The following is a 16,013-nucleotide window of genomic DNA, read 5'->3' on the forward strand; positions in this document are numbered from 1 at the left end:
GCTGTCACTACAGGAAAGTACACCTACTTCCACACACATAATCTTAATAGAACACACAGTAACAGAAGACACTGAATCAAAATCATCCCAACGTTACTCAGCCAGCCAGCATGACTGAGTTTGCATCTCAACTGCCACTACAATCCAGTCACAGGCACCTGGCTGTTATCAAATTCCCTATTTTTTTAACACATACTCCCTGTGGCAGCAAATTCTTTTTAGTCAGTTGTTCTATACAAAGTCTTTCCTTACAATGTGAAATTCTCCCAAGTAAAATCTGCTCAAATTTGCGGGACAGGGACTCTGTTTAGATTCCACTCTTTACATGCACATTTTGCTGCATCTTCTCACCTTCATGACACAGCAACCAGCACTCCCAGGGAAGCCTCACTTCTGTAGGACGTTCTGCTGAACTGCAACTAAACAGTAACAACTTACACTTCTATTAGCTCTTCTCTTTTGTGATCTAAAGTAACCAGTCCACACTATAACCCCTCTCCTAACAGTGAAAAGTCCTTCTTGCCCTTTCTCACCATATAACTTCAGGGAAGAAAAAACATGAAATCATTGTTTTCCTTCAGTACGTCCCAAACTGGATGCAAATGTCAGATAGTCATTACTGCACCATTTCAAGAGGAACACTTTTCTCTGGAAGACATACTCCATTCCACTGCAACATTTCACTGAAAATTTTAAGCAGATGCTACTGGTTTGTGGTATTTTTTTAAGCAAAGACATCATTCGAAGCACAAATATCTTTCTACCCCAAAATCAGAAAAAAAGGCATTAGTGCCAAAACAAAGAACACGGAGGTTTTACGGAGAAAAATATGAACATCAGGGACCCCCAAAACTATGTTACACAGTGAACTAAAGCAGACTCCAAAGCCTTCTCACACCACAAAGTTCACTTTTCAACGTATCAGTTTATCTCTATAACAGCTAAGAGTATCTGCCTTTAACAAACACCACTAATGCTGCTTGGCTGACAGACACTAAGAGATCAGCACCAGTAGACATGAAACTTACATGAAAATCAAGAAACTTCCTATGAGGAAGTTAACAAATAGCAAGATGACTGTTAGTGATAGACAAATTTCCTTTCCCAGGTTACTTAAGTAAGATCACACATAATTTTTACAACATGAAAAGTTCACACTCAGTAACATTGCTTGAAAAGTTAGGCCTATGGCCACAGGGATATGTACAGAAGATTTTTACACTCCTAAAAGTGGCCATAATTTCTAGAGAAAACAGCATCTGTAAGCCCTTTGCAAATAATACTAAACAGGGATATTTGGCCACTGGTGAACACAGAACATGTCACGAAGGACTCTAAAGCTCTGTAAACACACCATGAACACCAATGCTGGGAAAGCAGCAAAAGAGGATTCTGAAAGAATCTGAGGTTTAGTCAAAATCCAGAGCTGGACAACAGCAACTGAAACAGAAATTAGGAAAGGGAACTGAATTAGTCATCACTGATGTTTAGCCTCTTAGCTATCCATGACTACTAGTTTTTCAGCTCCCCAAACCATCCCACTCTCCGCCAGCACAGCTGGGACCCTATGCTCATGCAGACTTGACTTTCAGTTACTTAATTACCATTTTCAACTTCATTGCAACCAGCCTTCAGCTGGTCTCTCACATAGGCATTGGCCATGCCAGCCTGTGCTCTTGATCATTAGATCTGATGGGATCATATCAGCACAGCTGGTAACTGAACAAATCAGGTCACACTGTGTAAATGAACATACCGCGGTTCCAGCTCCTGCTCTGTTGGAAACTGGCACCATCTCCAGTTTGGCATTGTTGGGCAGCCTAGCGAATCTCCACTGCAAAGATAGGTCCAAAACATTCCTCTGAAACCTAAAGGAGAACAGAGCCTATGAGCAATACAAAGTCCAGGTATTGTGCAAGAAAATTCCCAGGAGGCTGACTAGAAGCCATAGAACAAACTTGATTCAGTAATGAATGATTTGTGATTATAAAAGCATCATCAACAAAAGCTATTCTGCATACCAAAACACCTGCAGTTTGTAGAGGTTGCAGAGAAGATACCCAAAACTATGTTCTTCCTTTAAAGGTTTTTAAGAGATGAACAGCAACCAACTAATAACCAAGCCTTGTTAAATACCAGTGTACTCTATTATTCTTTTATTTTTTTTTTTTTTTAGTGCTACTCAGACAAATGAGCTCTCAGTTACGACACCATGAAAGCACAGGGTCAACCCCCCAGCGGGCGCAACCGGTCTGTAGCCTGGATGAGGAGCACGCGTGGGTGTCCCGTGACAGCGACATGGGCCTCGCCGTCTGTCCCAGCAGCGGAAGGAACCTGGCACAGGGACGTGCCGAACCTGAACCTGGGTACCTCGGCCCCTCGCACTCCCACCGGCCGCCGCGGGCTCCGCCAGGCCCTGGACGCCCGGCGGACGGGGCGCGGGCTCCGGCAGCGCCCGGGCCGGCGGGGAGAACGGCGGCGAGCGGGGCCTCTCCCGCAGGCAGCCGGCCCCGGGCCCGGCCCCGCGGCAACACTCACTTCAGGCCGTACTCGCCAGGGCTGCCACCCTGCTTCCTGCAGACCTCCTCGAGGACCTGCGGAAAGAAGAGAGGCGTCACGGCCAGCCGGCGGCCCTGTCGCAGCCTTCCCCTCAGCCCCCTCCCCACCGGGGACCCACCTGGAGTAGGACCGTACCGGGCCCCACCCGCACCGTGACCCGCCGCCCGCTGGGCGCCAACACCGACACCGCGGCGCCGCCCCCGCCCGCCGCCGCCATCTTCCCCTGCCGTTCCGGCCCCGCGCTACCGGGGCGGAGTCGGCCCGGGGCCGTCCTGCTGCGGGCCCGCCCCGGCGGGGAGCGGGACGGGGGCGCCGGCCCGGGCCGGGCCGGCGGCTGCGAGCCGTCGGGGACGAGTCCCGGCCTGGCGGAGCCGGCCTGCGGCGGGACGGGCAGGCGGGTCTGAGGCCGGGGCGGAGCGGTTCGCCCATAGCGGCGGCGAGTGCGGTTCCCCGGGCGCGAGGGGCGCTGGCGGCAGCAACGGCCCTTGGACTGGGCAGCCGGTGGGCGGCTCGGGCTGCTCCCCCGGCGTGGGGCGGGGGCTACCCCCGGCCCTGCCCGCTGGGCCCGAGGGGGGGCGGCTCAGGAGCCTCCGCCGTCTCGCAGCTCCGCGGGGAGCGAGGGGAGCCAGCCACGCGTCTCGCTGCGACCGACGGCGCTTGTGTTGTCCCTTGGGTTTCCAGTGTCGGGGTCAGCCACTTCCTTGGTATACCGGGACCCTGCCCAGCGGCGCAGGCGGCGACCCCGAAGAGAGAGCCGGCCCGCCCGGTCATCCCCAGGCAGCGCTGGTGGCCAGAAACCCCTTGGGCTGAAGGATTACTGTCTCTCTCCCAAGCAGTGATACCGAGAATTTCTGCGCCTACAGGGAAGGTTCTCCCGGGCCAAAGAACAGCCCTGGCGAACGCCGCATAGTCACAGGGGAATGGGGAGCATCCTGCCGCCTTCCCCTGGCACAGGAGTGTCCAGGCAGTGTCACAATCCTGCTGCCCCTGAAAGCCTTTCCCCCTCCCCAGAAGAAGAGTTGATTTGGAACCTCGTAGTAAGTGCTGCAAACTCAGATGGTCATGAGAGACGGCTGCAGCCAAGGAACAGAAATAATACATTTCACAACACACAATTTCCCAGAGACTTTATTTCATTTATGGATTTCCCCTTCAGTCTCAGCATGGCCTCTGCATCAAAGGCGCTCTCAGATTTGATGACAGTCTGTTTAGTTTGCTATCATAAAAACAAAACAAAACAACCCACCAAAAAAAAAAGAACCCAAAACTTTTAGTTTGAGTAACCACTGGAATTTATTTAGCCTAAGTTGTAACCACATGCCAAATACTTTCTCTTTTCTCTACTTCTTCTATATTTATCCTATATATTAAGCTTAAGTCTCCACCTCTACCCCCAGCACCCACAAAAATGTCTGGTTTGCTTGGCTTGTAAAGGAAAAAAATCCTTCCAAGGAAAGACACTTTCATAAAAGATAAAACTTGTTTGTGTTTACCATATCAGCAGTGTCAGAGAAGGGAGAAAAAAGGGAATTTTAAGGATGGAGAGACTTACTCTGGCTTATCCATGTGGATTCCTAAGTCCACCCAGTCCCCTAACTGTTCAATGAGATGTAGAAATAGTAATAAAGGATGTCCAGGTGTAAAATTTTTTAAGCATTTTTTAAAATGCTTAAAAACATCTTCACATTTTGTTCGTTCCATTAAGCAGTATCATTGCCATCACATTTATAGAGATACAGTGTTCAGGACATATAGTTTTTCACCTTTTGAATTGCCTTTTGCTATTAATATACATGAAGAAATTGAGGACTTAAGGACAAGATTTTTTGAAAGTTGACACACTTGCCTAAAAACGGGTGCTACAAATACCTGATAAAGTACTTCTTAGTCAATAAGAACAACAATAATAATGATATTCAAGTACTTCTTAGTTGTTAAAATAGGGAGAGATCCAAAACTCTGCAACTATCTCATGCACAATGAAGATATCCCATTCTTCCACCCCGTACTTTTGCTGGAGAACAAGAAGCAATTAAGATGACTTTGTTAACTGCAGTGACTATCCCCCTGCTCAGGCAGAACAGCCATTCTGATTTGAAAGACACGTTTTGGGTTTCATAGCCCAAAACACCGATCTCATTTCTGGATGGGTATAGCTCCTATATGACGTCTGAAGCAGGCAGCTGTTTCTTTTTTTGCATCTGGAAGTGACACATCCCTTAAAGAAATGTTGCTCCTGTTAAAAAGACACCAATGTAATTTGAGCTGAACATTTCCAAGTTGTGGGATTAGGGTGATTCTGGTTATTAATAGTATGTCATAATCACAAAGTTGAATGGAGGTGAAGGGTCACATTTCATACGCAGAGCCACTTCTAATCTCAAATATTTATCTGAAATTAAAAGCATCAGGAAAGAAATGAGGGAGATGACTAGAACCTGGAGTCCATTAAAGTGCCACAAAGAGAGAGGAACTCATTTGGGAATGGCTGAAAGCACCCTTATGTCTGATTTCTGTCACTGTTAGGCTGCAGGATGCCTACGAATCTACCAGATGAGCCAAACATCCTCCAAAAATTTGTCTTAAATTGCATTTCTTTGGTAATTACAGTGAACACACCGCAGAATGACCTTCCCTAATCCCACTTTTTAGGCAGCTGCTATTTTGCATTCAATATATAGCCCTGGCACTGTCTGCACTTGCGCTGTCACAGGCACACAGGGAGTAACACATATTTGCATCTTCATAAAGCAGCAAAACCTCACCTTTTGTTTTTTATTTCTTCTTTTAAAATGAATAGGAAATTAGCTGTGAACATCTATAAATATGTAGTAATGAGCTTTAAAACGTGATGCAGAACAAGCTGCTTATTGCAGTAACAATAATTCTGGAGTGTTTCCTGCTGCCTGTACCAACATCACTGACCACAGAGTGTCCTGGGGATGTTCAAGAGATGGTTCCTACCAGAGCATCACCAAGCACATCACATATGTACCCAGGCTTTAAGAGGGCTCTGCTGCTCTCCTGGACTTCTTTACAAGCCCTGGCCTCGGGGTCAGAGGAGGCAGCAGCAGCATGACTGTGCGAAAACAGGATTCTGTTGGTGAGTGGTGCTGTATGGGGTAATTTACACACAAGACAAGACCCAAGCAATGAGCCAGGGAGCTCAGTCTGAGCCAGAGCTGCAGAGGGGCTCAAATCAGGAATGAGAAGTGGTTATGAAGGGGAACCATACCTGTGGCACAAGCCCTTACACAGGATCCAGGTGTAACCCCCTTGGTTTCCGAGTTTCCTTTGGAAATATCTAAAGGGCGAGTGCTGGGGCTGCCTTAATCCTGGCAGGGTATGAGGGAATTCAGAACTGTCTCATAAGCTTTTGTACAGCACAGTCCAATGTACTGAACATTTAGAGACATATCTTGTGACATAGTGGAACACATTATGCAGAACATTTCACTTTCAAGGGTATTATATGAAAACAGTATATCCCATAACATTATTCCCAATCATTAAAAGTCTCCTGCTTGCTTCCTATGTGCCTCACTCCTACCAATAAAAATACCAAATCTCTACTGCCTGGAGCAGGACTCCAATTCTTGCAGCTTTCTCTGAGCTTCTTTTTGTACTGAGGCAAATCTATTCAATTTAGGAAGGCTTTTATAAAAAGATTAAAACTCAGTGAACCTCTCATGCAGAAGTATTATAAAACTATCTAAAATCTGTGTCACTTTGGTGTTCATTCAAGTTCAGTATGTCAAGGAGTTCAACAGTACCATATTTAAATGTTTAGAAATCAGAAAGGCTGTTATACCAGACCCACAGCCTTACATTCTTCCCCATAGCCCCTTGCTCAGCCATGAAAAGTAATACAACATTTTACTGAGCTTGGGAAGGATAGCAGGAGTGCTCTGAACAAACCCTACCCTGAATGACCTGAAGCAGAGGTCAGAGGGCTCAGTAAAGCCAAGCCAGGCAAAATTTAAATTTCTTTGCTTCCCTTCTTACAACAAAGATCTGCAGCTTTATCGTGCATTCCTCTCTGCCATAAGACGCTTCCCTGGTGCATCATAATCAGTCATCCTTTAATGCGCCAGCTGGTTACCAAGCAAGGCGTTACAGAGTGCGGGAACTCAGCCCTCTGTGGGGAGAAAGGGACACCAGAAGGAATACAAGCCTGGCAACAGGAGGCACAGCAGCCTTACTGCGACGGATGGAGCTCAGCAATCTTACCCCTTCTGGTTTCTTGATGTACCTAATGGACTACGAGGTCCTGAAGTTAAGGCATCTTTTCCAGGGATCCTAGAGCACTCGGAAGACTTACTGCTTCAGACTTTACACTAACTGACCACTTTCCAGATGAAGCTCTGCTAAGGCTGACTGATGAGTTCTTTAACTTGCCATTACTAGTCTCAGCGATCCATTGCTTGGACCTGGCGCCGACAGTGAGGAAGGGAGGTTTAGGCCAGTGTAGAGAAAGATACAATGATGCAGAAATATTCTGGGACCAAAAACTTGTCAGGGGGTGAATGTAGTGCATTTGAGGAGGTGCACAGGCAATTGAGCACCTTTTCTTGCCTTTAAAGATACTATTGTCAGTATCAGCACTTAAATAAAACATTTGGGGGTAAAAATCAGTGAGACCAGAGCAAGAACTGAGAGTACGTACGAGTAACAGAAAGATAAAAAAACCAACATGGCAAGCAAACCAAAACCACATGCTACGTGTGTAGGAAACACAGAGCTGAGCCGACACTCAGAAAGTCCAAACACAGTAAGGTAAAAAATGTAGTTGCAGCAGTTGGACAGCCCTAATTCCATCTTGATTAAAAAAACCTTCCACGTGCTATTTTAAGATTATACTATTTTCACCTTTGCTGATCTCAGATAGATTATACTCCCCATTAAAGACAATCTTCCTGTTCCCCTCTGGAGGGTTGGTGAGGAGCGTGAGTTGTCCTATTTCGTATCTAAATGAATTATTCAAAGCGTAGCATTTTCTCTGTTTTACCTCGGGTTTTAACTCCGAGGTCTGCGATAAGGCCATTTCCAGGGAAATCCCCCTCTCCCAGATGACCGGCACTCTGGTGACAACACGGCTTTTTCCCCAGGATTTTTCTTGCAATTCCTGGAAACGTCCGGGCCCTGGGGGAGCGGCGGGCGGTAAACCTCGCGAGCTGCGGAGAGCAACAGGGCACAGCCTCTGCGGCGCAGAGACTCCGACCCCCGGGAAAGCAGAGTGGGGGCTGCAGGGGGGCCGGGACCCCCGCCTCCGGCCTGCAGCAACTGCGGCACGCCCGGGGCCTCCACGTCCCCTCCTGTTCTCGGCAGCAGCATCCTCCGGCCGGGGGCGACCCGCGGCCGTCCCCGGTCACCCGCGGAAGACAGCAGACCGGACGCCGATGTCTGGCACCGAAGGACCGCTTCCCGCCGCGCTCTGGGAGCCGGGGCCAGGCCGGACGCGGCACCGCGGGCCGTCCCCGGGCCGCCGTGCGGGGTCCCGCAAAAGAGCGATCGTCGGGCGCGGGGCTGAGCTCCGCCGGTGAAGCGGCGGGGGCACGTCCCGGGGCGGGGCGGGCAGTGCCGCCGACGCGGAGCCGGGGAGGAGCTGCCGTCGGGGCTGTGGGGGGAGAGGGGCGGATCGGGGGGCGCGGCGCGGGCCTGGGGCGCCGCCACGGGGGCTGCCACGTGCGGGGTCTCGGGCTCGGGCGGCCCGACCGCCCCCCCGGCCCCGGCGAGAGGCCGCCCCGGGCCCCCGCCGCCCTGCGGGCGAGGCTGTCGGGCGCCGCCGCCACCACCGCGGCCCCGGCGCCGGCGGGGGCGGCGATGGCGTCGCAGTCGAGCGCGGGGCGCGCCCCGACGGAGCGGCCCCGCCGTGCCGGTGCGGTGCGCCGCGGCGCAGACCCCCCGCTCCCTCCGCCTCGCTCCGAGGGGGCGGAGGGCAGGGCAGGGCGGGGGCTGGCCGGCTGCTGCCCCACGCGGCGCCCGGGCTGGCGGGGCCCCCGGCGCGCTCCCCGCGCACTCCGTGCCCCTCTGTCATGCTCGCCGCCTGGGAGCGGGCGGCGGGCTCCTGTGCCGGCAGCCGCGCCGCTGAGCCCGCGCCGCCGGCGCTACCCTCTTCGCCCGGCGCCGCCCCCCGTCCCCGCGGGTGGCGCGGCGGGGCGCGGCGGAGCGCGGGCGGCGCTGCCCGCCGCCGGGGACTGGCGGCTGCCGCGGCGGGCGGGGGGGGGCGGCGGGCGGCGAGGGGTACGGCAGCGGTGCACCTCCTGCTGCTGCTGGGGCTGCTGCACGCCGGGCCCGGCGGCGAGGGCAGGAAGGGCTGGCGGCGGCGAGGCCCGGTGGTCCGCGAGCGAGGCGAGGCGGCGGCGGCGGCAGCCGAGAGTTTCCCGCTGGACTTCACCGCCGTGGAGGGCAACATGGACAGCTTCATGGCGCAGGTCAAGAGCCTGGCGCAGTCGCTGTACCCCTGCTCGGCCCAGGCGCTGCCGCACGACCTGCGCCTGCACCTCCTGCACAACGCCTCGGTCACCTGCAACGACGGCAGCCCGGCCGGGTGAGTCCCCGCGCCGGCCCCTCCAGGCGCCCCGGGGCTGCCCCGCGCGGCCGCCGCCGCTCCCCGCGGGTCCGGCCCCGAGGGCTGCGGCGCCACCGCGCGGCGGCGCGCGGCACGGGCGGCGACAGGTGCAGCGAGCGCCTCGCGGGCGGCGGCCCCGGCCCGAGTGGCACCGGAGCGTTGCGGCCGGCCCGGCTCCCGCTGAGGCGCTGCCCCTTGTCTGTGCCCGCAGCTACTACCTGAAGGAGTCCAAAGGCAGTCGGCGGTGGCTGCTGTTCCTGGAAGGTGAGCGCCGGCGCCCCCGCCTCCCGCACCGGCGGCCAGGAGCGGGGCGGCGACCCGAGGCTGCCCTCGGTGCCCCGGCCCCTGAGGGCCGCCGTCCCTCTGCCCGCGAGCCCCCGGCCCTTCGGGGCAGCTGACCCCTGTCCCCTCGCCAGGAGGGTGGTACTGCTTCAACAGGGAGAACTGCGACACCCGCTATGACACCATGCGACGGCTGATGAGCTCCCGGGAGTGGCCCGCGACCCGCGTGGGTGAGTCGCCCCCTCCACCCCGTGGGGCAGCCCCGAGGGCCTGGGACCGGGCTGAGGCGGCGCCCGCCGTCACCACCCTGCGAGGTGCCTGGTCGCTACCCCGTGATGATCCCGTGCCGGCGGGTGGGTGCGCAGGTATCGCCGGTAATGAGCGCTCCTCTCTTCGCTCTCTCCTCATGCCGCAGCCTCCTGGGTACCCAAACCTCCGTCACTCACACAGATCGTCTGACCGAGTATATTGGAATTTACCTGCTAGGATTTGTCTTTTGGGGAGGTACTTAAATAGGCATCACGGGTCTTTTATGTACTACAAGAAGCTTCTAGACAGGCTTCATCTGTGGCATGAATCAAATTCTGAATGTCAGATCTGCCTAAGGGCAAATTTAGAAATGTTCCTTCCACTTCCCTTGCCAATGTTTTTCATCATGGATGTTTGTTTCTGTGTGGTCAGAGGTCTTGCATGAGGCTCCTACGATTCCTCTGAAATCACAGACTGTCATCTGTATGTTTCTTGTTTCTTTGTGCCCATCTGCAGGAACTGGGATCCTGTCCTCTCAGCCAGAAGAAAATCCCCACTGGTGGAATGCAAACATGGTGTAAGGAGGGACAACAGAGGGAAATAGCTTTATACTTAAACAGCATCTCCTGCCTTTCAGGCTAGCAAAAGTGCTGCAGAGACAGGTTAAGACTAATACTTGGAGAAGGAAATTGTGTATTTCCTCATTTGCTGCAGTTCAGCTTTCTAACATGTAGGGCTGACAAGGTTGAGAAACTCAAGTTCAATCTCCTTGGAGCTGTGGGGTGATCTAATGAAGAAAAACTGGGGATAGCATAGAGAGCCTTCTCAAAGAGCTGCAGTGGTGAATCCATCACGAGTGGTGGGCTGATAGTGTGTTACACATCTGACAATTTGAGAAGAATGTGGAGCAGCTCTCTTAGTTCAAAGAAGAGAAATGAGATATATAGATGTCTCTATATGTGTCAGTATATATGTGTGTATATATATATATATATATAAGTACAGAAGGGATGTTAATTTGTCCTCTGCAAAACAGAGACATGGGAAGTTAATTCCTGCAAAAACCTCCAGTGGTTGCAGTCAGCATTTACACTGCACTGACTAGAGTCTTCTCATTTTTCATGTGAAAAACTGAAGCACGGAGAGTTGCCCTGTGACAGGCCATCCACTTTTTTGGCAGAATAGCTGAGAGCAAAGTCATGCTCCATCATTCTGTCCGCTGAGCTTAGTGATTCAATTAGATTGATAAAAGACATGTGATTTATTGATTTAATTCAGTAAAACTATCAGTGTTCAGGAGAAAATTCAGGACAATTACAGTTGCCACTTGGTGTGCAGTAAGGTAAGTTGTCAAACTGGACAGAAACTCTTCCCTTTTCCCCTTATCAGGATTTAATTATCAGGATTTCTTCCAGTTAGGTGACCCCATCCTCACCCTGTTGTGCATGTCAGAGGCACAGCAGGACTCACAGAGCTCTCTCTTACAGATTCATCCCATATTGCTCAAGTGATGTTTGGAGCGGTGCCTCTTCCAAGTCTGAGAAAAGTGAGTGTTGCTGATGGGCCATTGTTGCCCCAGAGATCACACATTAAAGGATGTGGCCAGACTTCTGTGAAACCACGTGGATGAGAAACTGGCTTTTTCTTGCTGAAGGGCAGGAAAGAATATCAAGCTACTTCCAGATAAAACATCCTGATCTCTTTAGCTCAGGCTGTTTTGACATAGTTCACAGCCACTGCTTGAAGAGATGTTACACTGATGCAGTATGCAAGGATTAGAGGACCAAAATTCCTTTCAGATGAATCTCCAGGTTCCAGCATGTAGCAAATTATTGCTGCAGCTGAAGGACCATGGACTGTTGCATGTAACTTTAGCATGTCTGACCTGAGAGGAAGGACTGTGAATTTAGTGTCAGACTTATCCAGAGGCTATCTGGCCTTAGGCTGGAGCCGTTGTGAGTCAAGCTAAAGCTGTCTGCAGGTTTCTTTGGGAAACAGCATAGTTCATTTTAATACATTGCCATCCGCTGTCATTCCAGTGATGTCACAGTAAGGGACCTTTTAACTCCATCCCAGCTCCTTGGGGCTGTTCCTATGGAGCAGTTACACATCAGCAACCACGGATGCTGGTGGTGCCAAGGAAGCAGTGTCTTTGTGCATGTAACATCTTGTGAAGCATTGCTTCTCTGAATTGGCTTGATGAATTGGAGAAAAGGGGAACTAGTAAATTGGAACTGAGATTCCAGATGGTAGGAAAGTGTATGTTTGTTCTTCCAGCACCTCCCTTCTTGTTTTCCTTTTCCAAGTTTACTCATTTCTAAGCACTATCATAGGAAGGTACTTGTGTAATTCAGTGTTCAGTTTACTCAACTCACTTTCAGGGCAGCACATTTTGTATGAGGCAGGGGAGAATCTCTTGTTAGGTATATTTTGTATAGGTGAATAAAATGAGCTTGAGTTTAGAACTTTGGAAAGTTCTTAAGCTTTTTTGGAAAGGAAGTAAAAGTCTGAGCCTGGACAGGAAAAAATTTTGTTGACACTGAACTGTCTTCTAGATGAATATGCCTTCATGGGAGCACTGATCATACAGGAGGTTATAAAGGAGCTGGTGGGAAGAGGTCTGAGCGCTGCCAAAGTATTGCTGCTAGCAGGGAGCAGGTAGGTATCCACAAGATTCTGTTTCGAGAAGACAGGAGATTTCTCAAGTCGAAAGCTGTTAAGGGAGGAAATCTCAGGAGCTCCTGAAACATTTTTTCTAAGAGTACAGTAACACTAACACAGCAGACCCTGTATCTCTGGTCAGTTTTTTGGTGTAAGTGGTACAACAGGGGATGGTACAATATTACTTCATCAGCTTCTGGTCCAGATCCATTTAAGAAAAACCCAGAAAATAACAAAGCTTTGTGTTCTTGTCTTCACCAAGTATTCTGATTCCTGTTGGCCCACATCATAAGACACACACCTCCTGTGCATTGATTCAGGACACTGAAATAAAAACCAAAGTTGCCTCACACAGGTGCTCTGGATCATTCTGTGTTGCACACAGCTCTGGTACACTCAGTGTATTACACAGGAGTATAATAGAGAAATTGCTAAGAGTGAATTTGTCTCACTTCAGATTATTTTAATTTTTGAGCAGCCAACCCCCTTGGAAATGATACAGAGTATGTATATCTCCCAGGAAAGAGAGTAACAACAGGGCTTTGTTGAGCTACCAGATTATTACTCAGCATTGGCTTTATTTCTGAGTGTTGCGAAGCAAGGAAATAATGTGGTGTCTACCAAATTCGTGTTGAATGGCTGGATAGCTCTGCTGTGAGTGGATGAAGGTGTTTATAATGTGTCACTGCTGAGGAAAGTCTGCTGGCAAGATACTACACCTGTGGGCGCCTCATGACTGCAGTGCTGATGTTGCTGTTGCAGTGCTGGAGGGACAGGAGTGCTCCTGAACGTGGATCGAGTGGCAGAGCAGCTGGAGGAGATGGGTTATCAAGGGATTCAGGTTCGAGGTTTGGCAGACTCTGGATGGTTCCTGGATAACAAACAGTATCGCAGAACTGACTGTATTGATACCATAACATGTGCTCCAACAGAGGCCATCAGAAGAGGAATAAGGTACAGTCAGATACGCTAAGGTACAGAACTGTAAGAAGTTAGAGTGTGGAAAAAATGTCCTCCTTTGCTGTGCTCCTTCATGTTGATACTTAAGGAGTATTTATTGTCCACATCAGTGTTTTTTCAATGATTTTATTGTAAAAGACAACAAAGTCTAAATGTGTGAAAGAATGTGTACAGTTATAGATGCTCTAAAATGTGTTGATGGGACAATGCTGCTGAGAAAGCTGTTCTGTCAGTTGAAATTCTAATCAGAGCAAGAACTAGGATATGGAGAGGATACATTGTTAGAATTGCCCCATGCCTCCCCTTCTGTTACTGCCTTGTCTTGTAGATACTGGAATGGCATTGTTCCTGAGCGCTGTAAGCTGCAGTTTAAAGAGGGAGAGGAATGGAATTGCTTTTTTGGATATAAGATTTACCCCACTCTTCGATGTAAGTACCAAAGGAGAGAGATCAAATGGATTTAGGGTTTCCTCTGTATCTCTAACTGACTTGGAGCAATCCCTTTCCCAATTTTTTTGTGTTTCTAGGCCCAGTCTTTGTTGTCCAGTGGCTCTTCGATGAGGCCCAGCTTACTGTAGACAATGTGCACCTAACTGGCCAGCCTGTTCAGGAAGGGCAGTGGCTCTACATCCAGAATTTGGGTAGAGAGCTGAGAAATACCTTGAAGGATGTGACGTAAGTGTTTCATTGAGAAAAATCTGGCACATTTGTTTCTAAGGGACATTCTTATTTGGTGTGCTTGTGTTCTCAGACCTCTGCTGAAAAAGGAGTGTTGTAAAATTTGTAACTATTAGTTCATCTACATCAAGAATCTTGCCTTTTTCATTTTTGTGTAAAATTCCACCCTCTCCCTAGTCTGGAAGGTTTGATTCAGCAGGACTTACTTTGTCCTTCAAGACATTATCCACATTTCTTTGTTTCCTTTAGTGCGAGCTTTGCTCCTGCTTGTTTGTCCCATGAGATCATCACACGCAAGTAAGTGCTTGTGCAGATCCTGTGAGAGATGAATGGGGACATGGCTTGGGAATGAATGTGTCCTGGCAGCCTGGCCCCTCTGATGTGATCTGTACGGTTTGTCTTTTCAGTCACTGGACTGACATCCAGGTGAAGGGAACATCATTACCCCGTGCCCTCCACTGTTGGGATCGGAGCCTCCACGAGAGCAACAAAAATGGGAAGGCTCCTCTGAAAGGCTGCCCAATTCACCTGATTGACAGCTGTCCATGGCCTCACTGCAACCCCTCGTGCCCCACAATCAGGGACCAATTCACAGGGCAAGAGATGAATGTGATCCAGTTCCTCATGCATATGGGTTTTGATGTTCAGAAGATGGCACAGCAGCAGGGCCTGGAGCCCAGTAAACTCCTGGGGATGCTCAGCAGTAGTAACTAGGCAGGGCTCATCAGAGGGGCAGAGATTAGATCAGGAGGAGAGAGAGACTCTCAGCCCTTCTCCCAAACTTTCTAATCTTCTTCCTTAATGTTCCTGCAGGCAGATGCATCCTCATACCCATGGCACACTCACACCTGTGCACTCACTTGCTCCCACACTCTTGCACACTTACGGTGTGTCAAGAACAAAAGAAAAAAAAAAGAAAAAAAAAAAGAAAAAAAAAAAAAAAAAAAAAAAAGCAATTTCTTCAATTTCTTGCTTACACTGTTTGGCTGGAACTTGTTCCCTCCCTCCAGACTCCAGGGCTAAGTTTCAGCCGGTCACATCCTCTTCCTGTGTTACACAAGGCAGTCAGATACAGGGAGTAGCAAAGCCATAAATAGCAGCGATGAGAACCTTCCCTAGATCTGGGACATCTTCCCTTGCCATGAATTTTACATCATAGACTTGTTACAAGTGGTGAAAAAAGCAAGCACTGGATTTCTTCTGTCCAACTAGAAGTGAAGGAATGATTATATTACTTCCTGGAGGTTAGCATCTCATGCTGAGTCACAGTATACAGACCCAGGACACATGCTAGGGATGGACATTCTTGTACTCAATTTATTCATATTATTTTATAAAATGACTTTTTAATTACTTTTTTAAACTAAGCAAGAAATATAAAGGATATTGTAACATATTTTTTTTAAATAACGAAGAAACCTCTTGCTACTTTGGCAACGTGGACATATTTATTTTAATATGTAAAATGCTATTTATAAGGGCTGACCAGAGAACCATACGTCTTTGTAGAGTTTTATATGCTGCTCATTTGGATGGGTTATCCTGATGGTCACTTGTGCCTGGGAGAGGGCTAAGGGTGGTGTTGACATTTTGTATTAATTAGATTTCTGTGTTCCCCTTGCAGTGTGCCTTGTCATTGTTTCTCTGATGAAGAGGTTGTAATGTAAGGTTTAAGTACAGAGACTTTCACAGCCTTTTCAGCTTGCCTGTGATTCCCCAGGTAGTCCAAGGTGAAGGGAGATCTGGCTTTGCTGCAAAGGCCTCTCTTCCAGTGAGGGAAATGTTTGAGCAGAGCATCAGAAGTATTTGGGGCAGAAAAAGCAGAGAACGCAAGACAAGCACCGACATATTTCTCTTCTAATCATTTGGGAACACACCCACCACAGCATAGAGAATCCCCTTTGATGGCAGTGGGAGGAGAACAAGGGGGGGATGGAGAATGCATGACTGAGGCTGGAGAGGAGTTGGTTCCTTGGGTGGGAGCATGTGGGCGGCTGGAGCAGAGCTTTGCCCTGCGGCACGGTGCGGGGGCGTGGGGACACCTGCACGAGGA

The 16,013-nt window shown here is 49.9% G+C and overlaps 2 protein-coding genes across 3 annotated transcripts in view; one reads left to right on the top strand and one right to left on the bottom strand.

Moving 5' to 3' along the window:
• The window catches only part of ASPSCR1 (ASPSCR1 tether for SLC2A4, UBX domain containing), a 35,089-nt gene extending 32,296 nt beyond the window's left edge, over positions 1-2,793 (bottom strand). For both annotated transcript variants that reach the window (XM_014259454.2, XM_014259456.2), the window contains exons 1-3: positions 2,678-2,793; positions 2,539-2,594; positions 1,757-1,868 (exon numbers count right to left, since the gene is read on the bottom strand). In XM_014259454.2, coding sequence (XP_014114929.1) covers positions 1,757-1,868; positions 2,539-2,594; positions 2,678-2,776 — 267 coding nt within the window. In that variant the 5' untranslated portion in view covers positions 2,777-2,793. The remainder of the gene's footprint in view (positions 1-1,756; positions 1,869-2,538; positions 2,595-2,677) is intronic.
• A 5,801-nt stretch (positions 2,794-8,594) lies between these two features.
• Positions 8,595-16,009, top strand: NOTUM (notum, palmitoleoyl-protein carboxylesterase). The gene is made up of 11 exons (XM_005530694.3): positions 8,595-9,109; positions 9,342-9,394; positions 9,547-9,642; positions 10,178-10,238; positions 11,149-11,207; positions 12,217-12,319; positions 13,085-13,276; positions 13,611-13,711; positions 13,810-13,957; positions 14,210-14,257; positions 14,368-16,009. Exons 1-11 carry the CDS (start codon positions 8,595-8,597, stop codon positions 14,672-14,674), a joined length of 1,683 nt encoding a protein of 560 aa, XP_005530751.2. The 3' UTR covers positions 14,675-16,009.
• Positions 16,010-16,013: the final 4 nt, after the last annotated feature.

The sequence above is a fragment of the Pseudopodoces humilis genome, chromosome 21 (genome assembly GCF_049639895.1).
Source record: "Pseudopodoces humilis isolate 2021_Gansu_Grassland_sample_001 chromosome 21, ASM4963989v1, whole genome shotgun sequence".
Taxonomy (NCBI): domain Eukaryota; kingdom Metazoa; phylum Chordata; class Aves; order Passeriformes; family Paridae; genus Pseudopodoces; species Pseudopodoces humilis.